This window comes from Rosa rugosa, chromosome 6 (genome assembly GCF_958449725.1).
Source record: "Rosa rugosa chromosome 6, drRosRugo1.1, whole genome shotgun sequence".
NCBI lineage: Eukaryota > Viridiplantae > Streptophyta > Magnoliopsida > Rosales > Rosaceae > Rosa > Rosa rugosa.
In genome coordinates this window covers 29,355,141-29,373,814 of record NC_084825.1, presented here as the reverse complement: position 1 = coordinate 29,373,814, position 18,674 = coordinate 29,355,141, and the positions used below count along the sequence as shown (strand labels likewise).

At 38.2% G+C, this 18,674-nt stretch overlaps 1 protein-coding gene across 1 annotated transcript; it reads right to left on the bottom strand.

Annotated features, from left to right (window-relative positions):
- Positions 1-439: 439 nt before the first annotated feature.
- LOC133718196 (protein ARABIDILLO 1) lies at positions 440-11,876 on the bottom strand. The gene is made up of 12 exons (XM_062145007.1): positions 9,811-11,876; positions 9,478-9,636; positions 9,313-9,393; positions 9,056-9,187; positions 7,975-8,102; positions 7,415-7,502; positions 6,322-6,416; positions 2,817-2,880; positions 2,104-2,279; positions 1,308-1,529; positions 1,136-1,220; positions 440-1,007 (listed from the first exon to the last, which is right to left on the bottom strand). The coding sequence occupies exons 1-12, from the start codon at positions 11,158-11,160 to the stop codon at positions 831-833; spliced, it is 2,757 nt and encodes a 918-aa protein (XP_062000991.1). The 5' UTR covers positions 11,161-11,876; the 3' UTR covers positions 440-830.
- Positions 11,877-18,674: the final 6,798 nt, after the last annotated feature.

Sequence of the window (18,674 nt, the reverse complement as noted above, 5' to 3'; positions counted from 1 at the left end):
TCATCAATAATCCTCTATGGAAGATATGTGAGATTATTCCTAAAGGACAGCACAAGCAGCTTGCATGGAGTCCTCACGAAAATGTGCACCAGTACGATCACGTAGCAGAGCAAAACAAACATGAAAAACACCCTCATAAGGCAGACTGCTTCAACGTGCTGAACAGATTACATGCCCCCGCCTCACTTGGCTATAGAGGCCAGAAAATAACCCGTTGGAAACTCCCTCCACCACAATGCGCAGCTCTCAAACAGAAGCCATCAAACCCAACTCCAACTTTCTCATATTCTTTGTTGCATTCTGAGATGAGGATGGCAAACTACAGAGTGACATGAGAGGCATCATTGTATTGCATCCGATCACGCGCTCAAGTGAAATATGATAATAGACTACTAGAATTCAATAAATGTAAATTGTTTTCACCAAAATGTTGGCTCTATGTCTCAAACAAATTTTTTATATCTATTAGATAGAAGACAACATACAATGAATACAAACCAAAGACGAAAATGGTTCAAGGTACAAGCTCTTAGCTCTTAGATTAAACCCCCATCTAAAGAACCTATTTTCTTTGACGATGGTACAAAGGGGTAAAAGTTACTTGAACCTAAATCAACCATCTTTATGCCTAACAAATTGTGGACAAAATAAAAAATGAAACCGAGCAGATTTGTTACGGGGCAAGGTTTAGTTCTTTTACATGAAGATTACAGAGAGCAGCATGTGTCCTGATGCTGCAATATACTGCTTTCAAGGAGCTCATAACTAAGGCATGAATTCAGCCTCCATCAATCACCACCCTAAACAGAGATATTATGCAGACAAACGATTTATAGTGATGGTTCCATGTGGTGATGCTCAAGATTGCGAAGCACGATTTTAGCAAAGATTTTGGCTTCAAGAGGAGCAGTTGCTGCAGCAGCTGCGGCCCGCAGAACCCGTGCTGCTCCTCCATTTTGCATAAGGCTTGCATGGTGCATAGCATGCCGACCACCAGGAATGGTAAACTGCAGTTGAATAGGTTATACATGAAAGATCATTCCCCGTGAAAGATATACATAATATTAACAATGGCGAGAACCATTCATGCAAAAACAGTCTCTCAAAGAGGAAGAGTCTCAATATGCAAAATTACCTGGAGAAGAGCAAATGCAGCACATGACTTGAGAACAGATGATGGATTTCGTAGCATAGCAACAAATCTTCCGATTTCAGCCCCACTGCAGAGAATCAGTAAGACATTATTTGTACAGAAAGAGACAGACACAGAGACAGAGACAGGGAGACAGAGAGACAGAGAGAGAAACCTGCATCTGAGATGTCCTGCTTCTTGAATGCGAGCTCCTTCTGTAACTTGTGCCAATGCTGCAGGGGCTGATGATGCAGCAGCAGCAGAAAATGTCTGTGGATCAGAAAATGTGAGGACAAAGGTCTCAATGTGCTTCAGAGCCATCCTTCTAGCCCCATCTAAGCTCACACCCTTTGATATGCTTTCCGAAGAAATACCTACCAAGGCGTATTCATCCATTCTGCACAAAGTATTAACTCTCTTTAGCATGTAAAGATGCAAGAAATTATTTTCATCCCATTTATAGAATAAATGATAAACTTACTGCCCATGCATGATATAACTAACTATTAACACATTGCCGTCCCCTAGGAGACAGTCACTTCTCAAGTATGTCTCAAAAAATAAGCATGACCAGCAAATTGAATCTCACACGGGCCAAAGTGCAGCATAATCTTGTGATCATGGTAAATTAGAGATTCCCCAAGAGAATCAATAAAAAGAAGAAATGTTTGAATCTAATTAGATTTCACCAAAATGTAGTAGCACAAGGATGCAGGTAAATATTCCAATTTCAGTGAAGTTGAACCAAACAATCTATCATAGAGACTCCCCAAAACTGACAGTAATCACCCAGAACTTGGCAGTTGAGATTGGTGCCAAAACTAGGTCACTTGAAGGAAGCATAAGCCACCATGCACACAAGGACATTTAGGCTCCCCATTACATATACGACCAAACATTCTATGAATTTCAAACTTACTTGAAACATATGAACAAGTATTATCCAATACAAACCAACTTGCAGCAAGTACCTGCCATCAAACATGTACGCCAATGCCAATGCAGCCATGAAGCGAGCCATTTTTGACACCGATGAAGAACAAAGATGAACAAGTGCAGGAACACCTCCTTCCTCTACTATACGGAGAGCATTACCCGGATTAAAAGCAAGATTCCAAAGAGCACCTGCAGCTGTTTCATGGACATCCTGAAAGTTGAAGAAAGAAAATATATCATATTAGGTTCCAAAATGAAAAAAAAAAAAAATATATATATATATATATATAGAGAGAGAGAGAGAGAGATGATAGTAAACATCAGCAGATATTGGTAATTACATGGACTATCTTAAATATTAGCCCGGAAGGACTATACCGACAAATATTGAACATATGTTGAGTAACTTCTAATTTCCAATTAGGACACAAGAAGGGATTCGCGTGTTGGTCAAATAAGCACTTGAAATGGTGTTACAGGTTCTGACAAACAAGACCATATATTCAATAGCAGCAAAATTTTATTCGTATTAATCCTCTCATAATAAAAGAATATAAAAGTCGAAAGAATGAAAAGAAAGAACTTTCCACCAATTTGGATAATTTCGGTTATATTTGTTCCGTAAAACGGAAATTACTTTTTTCTACTAACTTGAGCATAGTTCTATTGCATTTATCAACAAACCTAGCTAAATTGAGAACATTGCATTGATGCAGAACAGCAATGAAAAAATAATAATAATACTTACGGCAGCTTCAGAGCGTGCCAAAGCAATCAAAGGCACAACACCTCCTTCTCGTCCAATGGCAATGCTAACAACCAGCACAAAGTGAACAATGTCAGTAAAAGGAACAGTCAACATATATCCTCAACGAAAGAATGTGGAAGTATTATTAACATTCTTAGTACTAGAGATTTCAAGAAACAACTTATGACTGGAGCAAAGATATTTAGTACATCACTAGTTATTGGTTTCATAATAAACAGCATAAGTGATTGATATCTTCAAAAGCATAACAGGTGAGTACTTTCAAGAGTGCCTCCTAACCAATTGTATCTAACTGGACTTTGAAAAGCAGTAGTCCGGTTTGCTTGATGCAAATAAGAAATATGGATCATGATAATTACCCACCAGAAAAAAAAAAAAAAAAATCATGATCAAGTAATTGTAGGCATTGATTACTAGAATTTGAAACTTCAAGCTGGTAAGGTCTTTAGATGGAATCTGCTTACGTGACTTATATTGTTCAGATATTAGCAGCTCCTTGAGGTTATCATGTGTATTACTCCCCTTCTACTCCTAACAGTTATTTTTAAAATATTAAAATATTAAAATAAACTATGGTTGTGGTCATTGGAGAAAGATAACTATTTCAGGTGCTTATGCAATCTCTACTTTTGGGAAAGGAAGAGAAGTATGACTAGAATCAAAGAACCTTGTAATGTCACCAGCAAAGATGAACAAGAACCCTACTTTGACTTAGTGAAGTAAACAGGTTCAAGCATTGCCACGTATACTTTGAACTTTTCACACCAGGGCAACACTTCTGCCACCTATTTTAATGGCATTCCATTAAATCCCATCTATAAAACAAATCACTCCGGTCTCAAACAGCCTTCAAATCTTGAATTCTGTCCCTTCCATGTGATCTTCATTAACATGACAACTTTCTCAGTTTGTTAACCAATCCACAAAATTGAACCCATCAACCTCATCCACCTTGCCATCAAATCCACCATCGGCGGCTGAATTCTGCCCTTATGTACCTTTTCCTTTACTTTCTCACCTAGGTCTCCTTTAATCCCAAAGGACAAGGTTTCCTTCCCCATCTATGCCCCTATGGCAGCAAAGTAACCCAGTGTTTGATTTGTAGTGGTCATGAATTCTCTGGGTCTGCATACCAAACTTCAAAGACCTTGTTCTACTAGGTGTTACTTCTACAACCAGCTGCATATTCTAAAACCATAACTCAACATAGGCATACACCTCTTAAAGCTTACACCCACCAGTGATGGGAGCTATATTTCTCTTTAAAGTAATATATTGCTTCAATGCTTCTGTTTGAATCAGAGGCTCAGCATTCCAGACCAACTCTAGCTTATGCTGAAAACCAGGCACTTATTACCTGAATTGCAGGGTTCTCATGATTAAGAATCTCAATGTTATGCTCCTTCAAACCATTTTGTGGATATGTGGCCTGGATTTGATCCGTCAATGCCACATGCAGCAATTGAACAAAACACTAAAAGAACAAAGCAGTGCGTATTTTTCTCTGATGTCGGACCATCACAACCCTTTGGGCTTGAGTTTCCGTAAGATCTCAAAAGTGAAACTCACCACATTAAGAAACTTGTTGAGTAGACTGCTCCGGAAGAACACAATCAAAGGTATTGTTGGCAACGGCAATATGGTGTGGCTTGCCGTAAATTACCAAAGGCAACGAGGCTTTCTTGAAAATACCAACCATGTTCTTGACACTGGTCTGTTTCAAAGCATACCCTCTCCTTTAAGGTTGGATCTCTACTGAGAGGGACTTGGCAGTTGGCGAGAGAACCTTGAGAGATCAGATCTTGGACAAGAGCGGAATAGAAATGGATGGCCTTGATCCAGTCCTTTCTCGATACATTGCGTTGCATGTGGACCCTATCCATTTGGTAGAGACGTCGGCTTTGGCCGAATCTCCCATGCAAGTTCTGATGAGGTTGAGACTATGGATGGGTAAATAAAGAAGCAGAAGTTTCTGACTTCAGAAAACTCACCTACAATGGTGACACAAGGCGAACTAGAAAAGTACGATTAAGCCACCAAACACGAAACAATGCACCAGAACGTTATTGAGGAACCTGGCTTCTGTAGTCTCCATGTCTGTACATGTATTAATCAATATTTTTTTTTTAATTGTTAAGACAAAATAAATTTAAGAATCGTATCGGAGTTGATTGAGACAAGGAGGGACAATGTGGTTTAGTGGGAGCAGAGTTGAGTGGAGGAATGGTTTGCTCTGATCAAGGATTGACATGGGAACTGAGAGTTGCAGATCTTAGAAATAGTGAGGAGAAGATGAATGCAAACCGGGAACCCATTCCATTTCTGTCACCAAAACTCACATTTTCTCTTTGGGAGTGGTTACTGAGGTTCTGGAACTGAAAGTCTGTGTTTGACTGTTGAGGAGGTGTTAATATGCAGTCTGTACTTCAACCTCAAAATCTTCAACACTCATTGTTATTTGTTTAATCTTGTAAACCAATGACATATAGAGAAAGGGGATTGTTAACTAAAAAGTTGAAAAGTTAAACTGGAAAATCTGTGACTGATTAGGAGTAGTGTACGACTGCTAGTCGTACACCAAATGGAAATCAATACCTTATGACAAAGTCTAAGGGTAGTAACAATCCAACATTGAAAAATATAGAATTGTCCAACTTTAGGACCTAGTCCTCTTTGATTATAACTAAGAAACTCAAACACCTTGAAAATCAGATATCCACTGTTTAGCACAATGACTAAAGGTCCATTCAAGAGCTGTGACTTGACAAGACGTTAAGCAAACAAAGTATGTCGTGTCTTTAAAGATTAGTTAAATGCAATGAAGTTGGGAAACCGTAAATTTGAAGTCTTATAAAATAATGATAATAGTAATAGTACAGTTCTCGACAGTCATAAACTACAATCAATACCAATATGACATGGTATCAAAATAATATCGATATTTCCCAAACATAACTTTTAAACACAATGTTAGTCATTATATATGTCTAAACTAGTGTAAGGATATCTTATTTTAATAGTCTATTAGGAATATACCATATCGTGAGCACATAATCAACAATACTCTGTGTGTGTGTGTGTATTCTGACAGCACTGCAACTTACCGAGTCTGATTTGCATCAAATCTATAGTTTATATCATGTTAAACTCTTACTAGAACCCACACTTAATTGGATAAAAGCACCGTAACAATTAATTAATGTCAACCTACTGACATCCGTCAATTGCATGTATTCTTTTCTTCTTTCTTGTCTTCCTTATTTCCCATTGTATACATGTTTTCCGGAATTTCAAAAAGCCAAGCGTCATTATCTAGCAAAATCAAAAGTGCCAGTTCTATGACTCTATAACTCTGCTTCTTCTCTTTTTTTTTGTAATGAGTTATATGTCTTCTCTCCCTAATAAGAATATAGTTAGACGAGCCAAAAGGCCCGTATAGTTTGAATTAGCTAAATCCTAGTTGCATAACAGAGAAAGCACATACCTATTGGCTTCAGAGACTGACAATCCCCAAAGAGCACCAGCAGCCCTTTCTTGAAGACCCGGGGAGGCATTTGAGCAGCCTTGTGCAAGAGCAACCTAAATAACCCACATAAGGTAACGTAAACATACAGTGATACTCTATAGTACATAATCAAGATTACATTTCTTCAAAAAAAAAAAAAAAATATATATATATACATATATTAAAATATATATATATATATATATATATATATATATATATATATTAAAAAATAAAACAATTGCCAAAGGATACATGAAAGTATCACTACTTAGCTATGAAGGATATCAGGGAAGGTAAACTCTCAAATTGTTTCAAAACTTTAAAAGGAGATAAATTCCATATATAACTTGATATCGACAGTTCCTCATCTAAGCTGGCAGATACAAAAATAGTTACCAATTTTTTTGTATGTCTACATGTATCTCAGAGTATAGCAAGGATAAAAGGGGTCATTGTTCATGCTTTACCAAAATTCACATTGATAAGTCAAACTGACCTAGGCATTATACTTCTGGACTAAATTGTAAGTCTTGTATAAAAAAAAAAATCATGAAACGTATATGCTAGAAAATTTTATCTATCCTAGAATCTTTTAAAAGTTCAAAGGTCATTCCAATTATCAAAATGATTAATATAGTCATGGCAATGTTTCACAGCAAGAAACCTCTAAAACCATCTATTTCAATCAATTTTCATTAATATTTTTTATGATCGTGACCAGGAGAGTAGGGAGTGTTGGTCAAACCATATATGTGCTATAGCACTTAATAAAGACTCTTTCATAAAAACATAGTAATTTTTATTGCAGCACAGTTATACAGTAAAAAATAATAGTGAATAAAGACTTTTGGTCAAACTGAAACTTCAGCTCCATGCAAAGAAATCTACCAAAACTAACAGCCATCTATGACAATGAAAGCATTAAGAGATAATAAGCTCTTCCTGCATAGGATCATTTCCACTCTAAAGCATAGAGTAAATATATTTATCCCTAAACTTTTTCTTATTTAATGAGTTAACAGCCTATAATGACATAATAAGGTTGAGTTCATTGAGAGCAATATCATACCAAGGCCTCGACACCACCCGCTGCAGCAATTGCTTCTCGATTTCTGTCATCAAATGACAGATTCCACAATGCGCCAGCTGCCTCTTGCCTGTTCAAGTGTTCGACAGTAAAATAAGGTATTAAGTATACCATGGTCACAGAGATGGAAGTTGAGGAAGCTAATCAAAATATTATGAGTACATAATTCCAATTAGGATGTAGCCTACTGCGCAACCATTGGATCTTTAAACACAAGATTATTTTATAAAATCGAAGCAAAAGCACCACTTTCATAGATGAACATTCTAAGACATCATTGCAATGAAATTGTTCCTATAACTTTCTTCCTTAGCTGCATTTTTCTCCTTTCCTTGTGTTATTGATTGGAGGGGGGAAAAGGCTACAGAGATAACTTGTTTCATTGATGTTTATACAAAACTGATTTCATTTAGATGTTATAAAAATTTATAGAATGAAATATAAATGTAGATGACACAATTATATCAGATTAATATACATAAGTTTTCCACAAACCAGAGTTGCTTAAGTAATATTGAAATATAGAAACCAAAGGAAACTACCTGACTCCTTCATGAGGAGATTGTGTAAGCTGAACAAGTGCTTCAAGAGCACCAGCCTCTTGTCCCACTGCAGCATTATTACTATTACTATCTCCATGAGCAGCTAAATTAGCCAACGCACGGGCAGCCTGGAATACATGAAAAGCATTAAATAACTTGCAGAAAGCAACAATAATGTGCACAAAAGCATGTACCAAGTAAGTGCAAGTGCAAATGTACAGTGTATACCCAAAGAGACGGGGAGCAAATAAGCACCAGCGAGGACCCACAGTAGATGCACTACTAGCTAGATAATCTTACATTTGAAAATAGATACTAACTAAGCAACTACTTGACCATATCCATAACTTTTATTGTTCATTAAAAAGTAAATAGCCTAAAAAAAGAAAGAAGAAAAAAAAAAAAAAAATTTAGCCAAGTTGTTTATCTTTAGGCTATTTACTATCCATGAGGCTGAATGAGAGTGAATTGAATACGATAGAGAACAAAAAGAAAGTCCTCTACAAAGCCATAGAATGTAAGAAATAAGCTAACTTTTTTGTTGATTTAATGTTATACTGTCTGCCATATGTCCATACCCTAATTAGCACTTGGATAAGGTGGTATACCATACCAGCCATACCATACCAGCCTCAGACCTGGACATGCTTTTTGAGTCTTAACAAAATAAAATGAGATTCTTATAAAGGACAACTCAGTCACCACAACCTGAAGAGGTGAGGGTCAAGGTGAATACAACAAGGAACGAGACGAGTTTTGAAGGTTTCCTAAATAAAATTTTCCTGTAGTTTCAACCGTCTATAGCATTGCAATAAATTATACTCAGCTGGAGTTTGTTCAGTTATAATTATGGAAGATCAATAAACCAATTCAAAACGCAAAAGCAACATCCAAGCAATACTTCCAAATAAGAAACCTATAGGCTTTATTCCGAAGAAATAGACAAGCAGGAAGCAAGAAAGCAAGCAACATTAAAATCTGAAATTTTATTTACAAATCACTAGATGGACATATAATGCTCCTAAAGATCTCAATATGCAGATGCAGGAAACCATATCCAAATGATGGAAAGTTTTACTACCTGCTCTTGCACTCCCTCAAATTTGCAGTTACGAGCAAGCATCACTAAAGCATGCACACCACCTGCCACTGCAACCTCTGTGCTACACTTGTCATCAGCAGCCAAATTCGCCAGTGCACCAGCTGCACGTTCCTGAGTTGAGACATATGGAAAGCAAGTCATAACTTTAATCATCATGCAGCAGCGGGTGTATTGCACATCATATATGGCAGTGAACATAAATTTTGGAAAAAACAAATCATAAAAAGGTAATGTACCAGAACTCCATCACCACCAGAGGACCACTTGAATATAAGATCAACTAAAGCTTTTACACCACCGGCTTCGGCGATGGCACTCTGATTAGAAAATCTAATTTGTTAGAACTATATGGGGTATAGGATCTATATAAAAAAAAAAATCAAAATTGTAAAATATCAAACCTTGTGTTCTTCTCCAACAGAAAGATTCCATAGTCCTCCAGCAGCCTCTTCAGCAACCAGCCTATTCATAGACCTTGCCAAACCAGCCAGAATATCGATTCCTCCTTCTTCAGCAACAGCTTTTGCAACATTGGCATTCACAGACAAATTTGCTATAGCCTACTCAAATAGTTAATATGAAAAAGAAAAAGTCAATCAATTTCCGCAGCTATGTGCATGGTTCTATTCTTAAATGTATATCACCAAAGAACTCGTCCCTATATTATATAGACCAAATGCAACAATAATTACTTTCAAAAAATGGATATTCATAATTCCATCAGGAAATTTTACCTTTGCAGCCTCTGACTGAAGCCCTTCCCGCCAAGATCTTGCTAGGTTTAGGAGAAGACGTATGCCACCATCTCGCATAACAGCTTCCGCCCTCCCACAATCGATGCTAGCATTTTCATCATCAATAACAACAAAAGTTGCAAGTCCTGTAGCTGCCCTTTCCTGGACATCCTCTTGTGAGCTCTGCATTAAATTGAGCAACAATGTTGCACCTTGCTTGAGCCAAAAAGCATCCAAACCTTGCTGATTGCTCTCGGCAATGCGCAAAAGAGTATGAGACAGAATCCACTCAAGCCACGTCATAATGTCATCCAAGTTCTTATCCTTGTTCACTGAGTTCCTCCAATCCAAAAACACATTCTTCCCTTTCTTTGTAATATCGACAAATAATAAAGCTAGTTCTTTCAAAATATCTGTAAAAAGGGCAAGTAACAATTTACTTTTATATTTACGGGGAGCAAAGTTGGTGTCTCCTTCAAGCTCGGGACAATTCAAGGCACATAAAACCTTCAGGCTCTGTGATGATGACAACAATCGTGAAACAGCAGCAGAACTAATATCAGTTCTTGAAACATCGAGACCAGTCAAGTTAGGCAGCTTATGCCAAAGATGTGAAACCGCACCCCATTTCATATTTGATGTCCCTGCGACAGAGAGGAAACGAACTGACACAACATTTCCCAATGCCATCTCGTCAACGTTCAGACAGTCTATGAACCCAATATCAGTCAAATTTGGGCAATGCTTGGTTAGAGCATTAATAGCATCAGCGTGAACATCCCTAATTCCAGATAGTCGAAGCTTCTTCAATTTAGGACAGCAAAAAGCTACGGCTTTTATGGCATCACTGCTGATCCTTTCACAGAAATCTGGCCCAAGCTGGAGGCTTTCAAGTGCCTCGTGCCGAGCCACAATCACAGAAAGAGTTGCATCGGTTATTTTTCTGCAGTAATCGCCACTTATCTCAAGTAAATTCCTCGCCTGAAGATGCAGTACAGCATCAGCGGATTCTGCCCCACGAAACCTAAGCTTCTTAAGATTCACACATCTCGAAGCAAGTGAAGTTGCCATGGCATCATTACATTTGTGCGCGCGAAGATCCAAAGAGGTCCACAAACAAGGAGAAATCCCAAGAACCCTCCATGTCTTGCAAGTTGATGCTAGACTCGCCCGGTCCCGATCATTCAGACACGAAAACAACTGAATTACTGTATCATCAGGCAAACCAGTCCAATCAACAAACCCATTGTACACTGAACCCGAAACTTCATCCTCAATCTCAGGATAACTCGGCAAAACCACCTTCTCCTTCCCCTTCCTACCCACCTTCCTCCTTACCCTACGACTCATATCTAATCAATATACACAGACCCACAAATTCAATACTCCAAAAGCATCCAACTTCAGAACACACACACACAATCCTTACAATCAGCGATGAACATAAAGCCTCTGAACTCAAATGCCCAAGTCCTAAAACCAGTAAACCCAACGCAACAAGCCCAGCAAACCAATACTAATCCCACCCAAAAACCCTAATGCACAGAACAAGCTACAAAATTGAACACCCACATCAAGCACAATCACACGAATCCAAGTCCAGCGATTTCAAATACCCAACCACAAATGCATTAGGGGGGGATGAAATCAAACGGGGTTTTGCCAAACCTGATAGCCGAGAGCCTTAAAATCTTCAAGCTTTTGGGACTAAATCACAGGCCTCTTGCTCAAAATTGAAGCTTTTGAATTGAGGAGAGAGAGAGAGTGGGGGAGAGGGAGAGAGGAGACAAAGCTGAGGAAGGTAGGGAAGAGAATTCTGGTGTGTTTTGATGGGGAGACAAAAGAGAGAGAGAGAGAGGAGAGCAAAGCCAAACCCTCAAAGCCTATGTCTACCCCTCTCCCCTATCAAGGCTTTGCTTCTTCTTCTTGTTTTTGTGCACTAAATGAGGAGATAAAAAAAAGAGGAGAAAAGATTTACAGCATTGAGGTGTAAGGAAGCTGAGAGGAGAAGAATGGTGTGGAACTACAACTCATCAAAGGGAGCAACAATCGCCCTTTATATGCAATACTTGGGTTTTTTGACAAACAACAAGTCCGTTTTGGCTTAGAGCAATGGTTGGACCATTGGGTTTTTATCTCACGTTTTTCGTAATGAAATACGAATTCCGAAAAGATCCGACGTGCATTAGTGCATCAGTACATTAAAATTTGTAAGTCGGTTTTGTATGAGTAAATTTAATAGTTGTAAAAAGATCAAAGCAATTACACAATAGACTGGCGTCACGTTTTCTCTTTTCATTACGATTTTCGGAAAGTTTTGACATGCATTAGTGTATCCGTACATTAAAATTTGTAATCGCATTTCAATCGTCGGTTTTACACGGGTAAATTTAACGGTTGTAAAAAGACCAAAGCAATTACATAATAGACTAGCTACCTGCTATGTAGGTAATATTATCGTTATGAATCTAACGATTATATTCAGAAGAACCCGATTTGAATATAACCCAGCTCGTGCACGACTACGTTTTCGAATTATGATGCTTTGAGGTCTAATTTGATTGTTATGTTTCCGGCGGTGTGTGGGTCGTTGAATTTTGTGTATGGATTCTTTTGAATTTTGTGACTGGGTTCTTGAATGTCGGAGTGGGTGATGATTGTTTGGGAAATTTGAATGGGTTTTGTGAGAGACTTCGAGGGGTTTTCAAGAAGGTAGAAGAATCATTTGTTAGTAGAGAAATTCAATTGAGTTAGGTTTATGTTAGGTATGAATTGGAATGTGGTGAGAATGAGGTTGTGAATAAGACAACTTTTTTAGATGATTTTGTTAAATTAAGAAGAAGAGGTGAAGGAACAGTGTTTGATTTCAAAATTTTGAAATCGCATCGTTGAAACCTGTTATACACAGTACCCCGCAATCACGTACGGTGGATGCGCATCTGCATCCGCATATGCGCGTCCGTTGAAACTATTCATGTAAAACAGACGGTCCATATGCAATTACAAATTTTAATGTAGTAATACATTAAGGCACTCAAGGGGAACCCATGATTTCCATGTGTTTTTACTTTTTTTTTTTTTTTTTGAATTAAGGGCTTGTGCAGCTGCCCTCAAGTCTTAATTAATGAAACTGTTGAATGCAAGGGGGGACATTAAACCTAAACCTCTGATTACAATAAACATCTAGAAAACGTCCTGAAATACTATCATGAGTCTCTACCAAATAACTGTATTCAACTAGACACAACTAGCAAAGTGCGCTCCATTGATGACTCTATTTGCTTTGACATAGAGGTGACATAACGGAAACATAACTTGATATGTAACTCGATTATAATGTAGCATAATTACCATACGCACAGCTTTCCTACTATGTTGCCGCCAGAGGGTAAATCCGACAATACTTAGCTTCACCCTGCCACTAGGCAGCAATGACCATTTGACGAAACAAGGAACTAGCCGCCTATATAGAGCAGACAATGCACTTAGAGTGCACACACCGGCAAAAAGCCTGACTAGCCCTACACAGCTAAATACTAATGCAGGGACTAATTCCAAGCAAAGTGCGCAATAAAACTAAATAACATAAAGAAATAAGTATAAATAAAGTAAAAGTCAAGGAAGGGCCCAAGAGGTGAGCCCAACCTCAAGAGAAGATCACAGCCACATATGGCCTAGCCCAATTCATATACACTAGTGACCAACCCACTATCCCTATCGCATTGCACATGCCAGGCATCAACTGCGTCAGGTTTCTCCACCACCGGCGTTCTCCGATCCCTGCCGCACCACTTCTAACGCTCCACCGCCCATGTCCACCTTCAGCGCTTCACGGCCGGTGTCCACCAGATCCAAATTGGATCTGGATCCGCAACCGAAAAACACAGGTTAACCCTCGACGACACCAAATCAGAGCAATGTTCCACCAACCCACCAAGCAAAATCTGACGACTTAGGTAGACCCGCTACGGCGCCAGTCTCCAATCCCACCAACGTGAATCGGACCATCACCCAACAACGACCACACCCTCCTCCACCACCTCCCTCAAATCGCAACAGTTCAGGACGAATCCCTTATGACTGAGGACAACACTACCTCACAAAAAGTTCAGAGAACACAGCCCATCCGATGACAACACCTCTAAGGCGCGTCGTCGAATGGAGAGAGGATAAATTTTCTAAACCCTAAAGCTGTAGAGCGAAGCCTAAGCTAATTTATGTATGGACTAAATACTCGTTACTTCTCATACTTTTGCATGAAAAACAGTTTAGTCCAAAATTTTAAAATTAAACAGTTTAGTCCTTATTCTTTCTAATTCTCACACAACAGGTCCCAAAAAAACTATTATACCCCTCACTTTTTATTTTTTTTATTTTTCTCTCTTTTTATTTTTTATTTTTTATTTTTTCTGCCTCTCTCTCTCTCTACACACACACACACACACACACATATATATATATATATGTGTGTGTGTGTGTGTGTGTTAGAGGTGGCAAACGGGCCACTAAGCACGAGCACGGCACGGGCCCGGCAAGCTTAAAAGCGGCCCGGCACGGCCCAAGCCTGTTAGTGGCCTGGCACTACCCGAGCACGTTAGAATAACGGGTCGGGCTGAGCCTAAGAATATTGACCCATTGGCCCGGCCCGGCCGGAGCCCGTAATGGGCCCGGCACGGCCCGAGCATGACATATTGTGGGCCGGCCCGTTACAAACACAAATTTTCATTTTGTTTTTAAAAATATTAAAAAACTACAATGATAAGATTTGAATATGAGACCTTTTTATTTAAAATCTCATGACAATTCCACCAATGCTTTCTTTTATATTGTCAAAATAATGAAACAAAACATTATATCCTTATTTTGACATAAGCATTTTTTCTAAATATTAAATATATGTTTATTAATAAAGACTAATCTCATAATAATACAACTATAGAATGAAGGAAAGAATAATAGATACTAAATCTTCATTATATTAATAAAGATTAATCTCACAATAATATACTAAAAACAATATATTTTGAGTTTTTTTTTTCTTTCTTTCTTATAGTGGAATATAAAAAATTATTAGAAATCTAATCTTAAAAAGCTAAGATTAAGAAAAACGTTGTAGAACTTAATTTATTTTAATTTTCTAAATAGTTAAATAAAATTAATTTTTATTTGTTCAAATTAAGATTTTAAAATCGTGCTTTATAGTGGGTAGGCACGATCACGGCCCGTTATTGACCCGGCACGAGCACGACCCGGCACGATATGGGCTCGGGCCATGGGCCGGGCCGGGCTTAATGTTTAAGTAAATGGGCCGGCACGAGCCCGGCACGATAATAAATGGGCCGGTCCAAGCACGGCACGAAACACGACTAGGCCCGCTTAAAATGGGCCGGGCCGGCCCGTTTGCCACCTCTAGTGTGTGTGTGTATATATATATATGTGTGTGTGTGTGTGTGTGTGTATATATATATATATAGAGAGAGAGAGAGATATATATATATATTATACCCCTCACTTTTTATTTCTCTCTCTCTCTCTCTCTCTCTCTCTCTACATATATATATATATATATATAGTGTGTGTGTGTGTGTGTGTGTATATATATATATATATGTAGAGAGAGAGAGAAATAAAAAGTGAGGGGTATAATAGTCATTTTAGGACATGTTGTGTGAGAATTAGAAAGAATAAGGACTAAACTGTTTAATTTTAAAAATTTGAACTAAACTGTTTTTCATACAAAAGTATGAGGAGTAACGAGTATTTAATCCTTTATGTATTTTTTTTTTAAGCAAGCTGCAATGTTGTTGCTCAATGTAAGCTTTTGATAAGAATTTCATGTCATATGGTCGGAATATTAATTTAGATAACAAAAGAACCTATTTGTAACTGAAACTAAAGTTCAAAGCAAGTTGATTGAAGTGAACAAATTCTAGCTAATCTAGGTAGCTGGTCATTGCTGAATTTTACTATTTCGCTAGTATATTCATATGCGGTCAAAATATAATGTGAATCTAATTACATAAAACAAAATCAATTAGATTATTTGTATTATCCACTACGAGACTTAGTTGGAATGGAGCTTACAAAGTCAAAGACAATTTTTTTTCGAGTGAAAAACGACAATATATTAAGGGGAATTGAAAGATTACAAGTCTCATCATTTTTTAATACTACAAAAATAGACATAACTTTATGTGAAGTTTTCACTAATATAGAACGGTTTAAAATGCCTAGAACAGACAGTTAAAAAACCGTGAACTCAAAGTGTGGATTTTTATGTGTCGCTATCAACTAAACATAGAAGATAAGCTATAAGAGCTCATCTCCCACATATCTAAATTCAAAAATAAATATCTCCAAGAGCTAGCCCTTGAATCTTATTTTCACGAGGTCATACATGCTCAAGAAGAATGCAGGTTTTGAGAGTTTGACCTGAATGCTTCGGGCTATGATTTGCAAAGTATGACCGATCAAGGAAGTCTAAAATATTGGTCCGAAGGTTACAAGGACATGAGATAACTTGTCGCAATCAACCTCGGATGTAGAGAGAACCCATATCATGAGTAATCCCCCATGAAAAAAGGCTTTTCGTCAATCTTAATTTGCAACAACCAAAACCAATTACCCAAAAATAGCTCAACATCTATAGTCTTTGCGAAGAAAAACCATATCTCTACAAAAAGTAGCTCAATCATACCAGTACAGGCCTCCACCAGCTCATAGAGACACCATGACTAACTCACGCTTCACATATCGTAATACACCACCAACAGAACAACTGAACCAACATGCATATGGATAAACATTCTCCCTTAATTGGACCATGTGTTGTGCATCAAACTGCGCAATTGTATGCATGTTCTTGATGGTGGAAGTATTATGACATAAGAAGTCGTACCAAGATATTAAAGGCCTAATCCTTGATAACGTAACCTAGTCAAGTTGCTCAGCAAACACAAAAACAAGGAATCTATTGGCAATTTGCAAACACTAAAGGAGTTTGTCAAAATTTGAAGTTTTGGTACGAAAATAAGAATGCTTTGAAATTATAACTACTTTTTTTTTTTTTTTGAGGGAAAGGAGGTCAGAAATTTATTGCATCTGAAAAAGTATTACATAGAGGTAGCTTCAGCTGCTAATGCAGCAAGCATAAAGGAGGGAGAAGAAAAATAAAAACATTCCTGGGTTTCAGTACAAGCATGTGCAGCCATGAGATGAGCCACCCTATTTGCACTTCTATGAACATGCACAATCTTTAAGTTTGGATGAGATTCAAGTATCAAACCTAGATCATCATATATTCGACCCAAAGCAGAAGTATTAGGGTCATCACGCTGCATCAATTGTCTCTGGACTACTTGTGCATCAGTTTCTAATATAGCAGGAGCAAGTCCTTGCTCCACAGCAAAATGCAAGGCCAGTTTGCATCCTAACAACTCAACATGCTCTGGGCAAAGTAAACCCTGAAACGGTCTACATCCACCAGCAAGAAATCTGCCCAAAATGTCTCTTACTACAAAGCCAACACCCCCACATTTGGTAGCATGATTATATGAACCATCTATATTGATCTTGCACCATCCCATAGGAGGAGAAGACCAGCGTACTGTCCTCACAGCACGACCAACCAATGGTTTCAGATTGTGAAACCTAAAAGCATGCAGCCTAGACATTGTCATAATAAGTACCTCAGTAGCTGTAACACTTTTGTTGTCCCAAATCCGACAATTCCGTTCCTTCCAAATGCCCCAAAGTAGATAAATCAAATCACCCAGGTCTTTAACTGAAAGCTCATGAGCACAAAAACTAATCCACTCAATAATATCAAGATGAGCAGAGTGAGGGTTATAACAAACCTGTGATAGCACACCATTGGATTGAAGCACCTGTTTGGTAAATGGACAATCTCGGCATAAATGAATTGTAGTCTCCAAGTCAAAAGAGCATAGAACGCATATATATGAGTCCAAGATCACCCTTTTCGAAGCAAGCCTTTCTACAGAAGGTAAAATATTGTGACAAACTCTCCAAATGTGAACTTTAGCAGAATTAGGAATGACAACTGCCCAAAGCTTCTTCCAAAAACTCACACCCACGGATAACTGGAAAGGACTTCTCGAATGTGAGAGGGAAAACTCAAGACGATAAGCAGACTTAACTGTAAATTTACCGCTCTTCTCCACCCTCCACACTACTCTATCATCAACTACTCGTGTACTCAGAGGAATACTCATAATAGCTTCTGCCTCTTCCCTTGTAAACACCCTTCTAATCAAGCTAGCATTCCACTGCCCTGCATGATCAAGCAAATCGCTAACCTGATTAACTTCCAACGAAGTAGTATCATTAGCAGCCGGTTTGTAGTCTGCAACCCCAGGCACCCAACAATCTGACCATATGTTTACAGACAAGCCATTACCAATTTGCCAATAAGAGCTCCGTCGTAGAAACTCCCTAGTAGAAAACAAACTTCTCCATGAGTAAGAAGGAGAAGTAGAAGGTTCAGCCAACCAGAAGTTAGAATCTGGAAAGTATTTTGCTTTGTAGATCCGAGCTACCAATGAATCCGGATTGTTTACCACACGCCAAGCTTGTTTGGCTAACAATGCAGAGTTGAAATTAGATAAACTTCGAAACCCTAGACCCCCTTCCTCCTTAGGGTTGCATAAAGCTTTCCAAGATTTCCAATGAATTTTTCTCTCATTCAGTGTACTACCCCACCAAAACCGAGCACACATTTGCTCAAGATCATCACAAAAATTCTTAGTGAGTTGGAAAACACTCATAGCATAAGTAGGTAGAGCTTGAGCAACCACCCGAATAAGAATGTCCTTCCCAGCTCCACTCAACAACTTTCCTTGCCA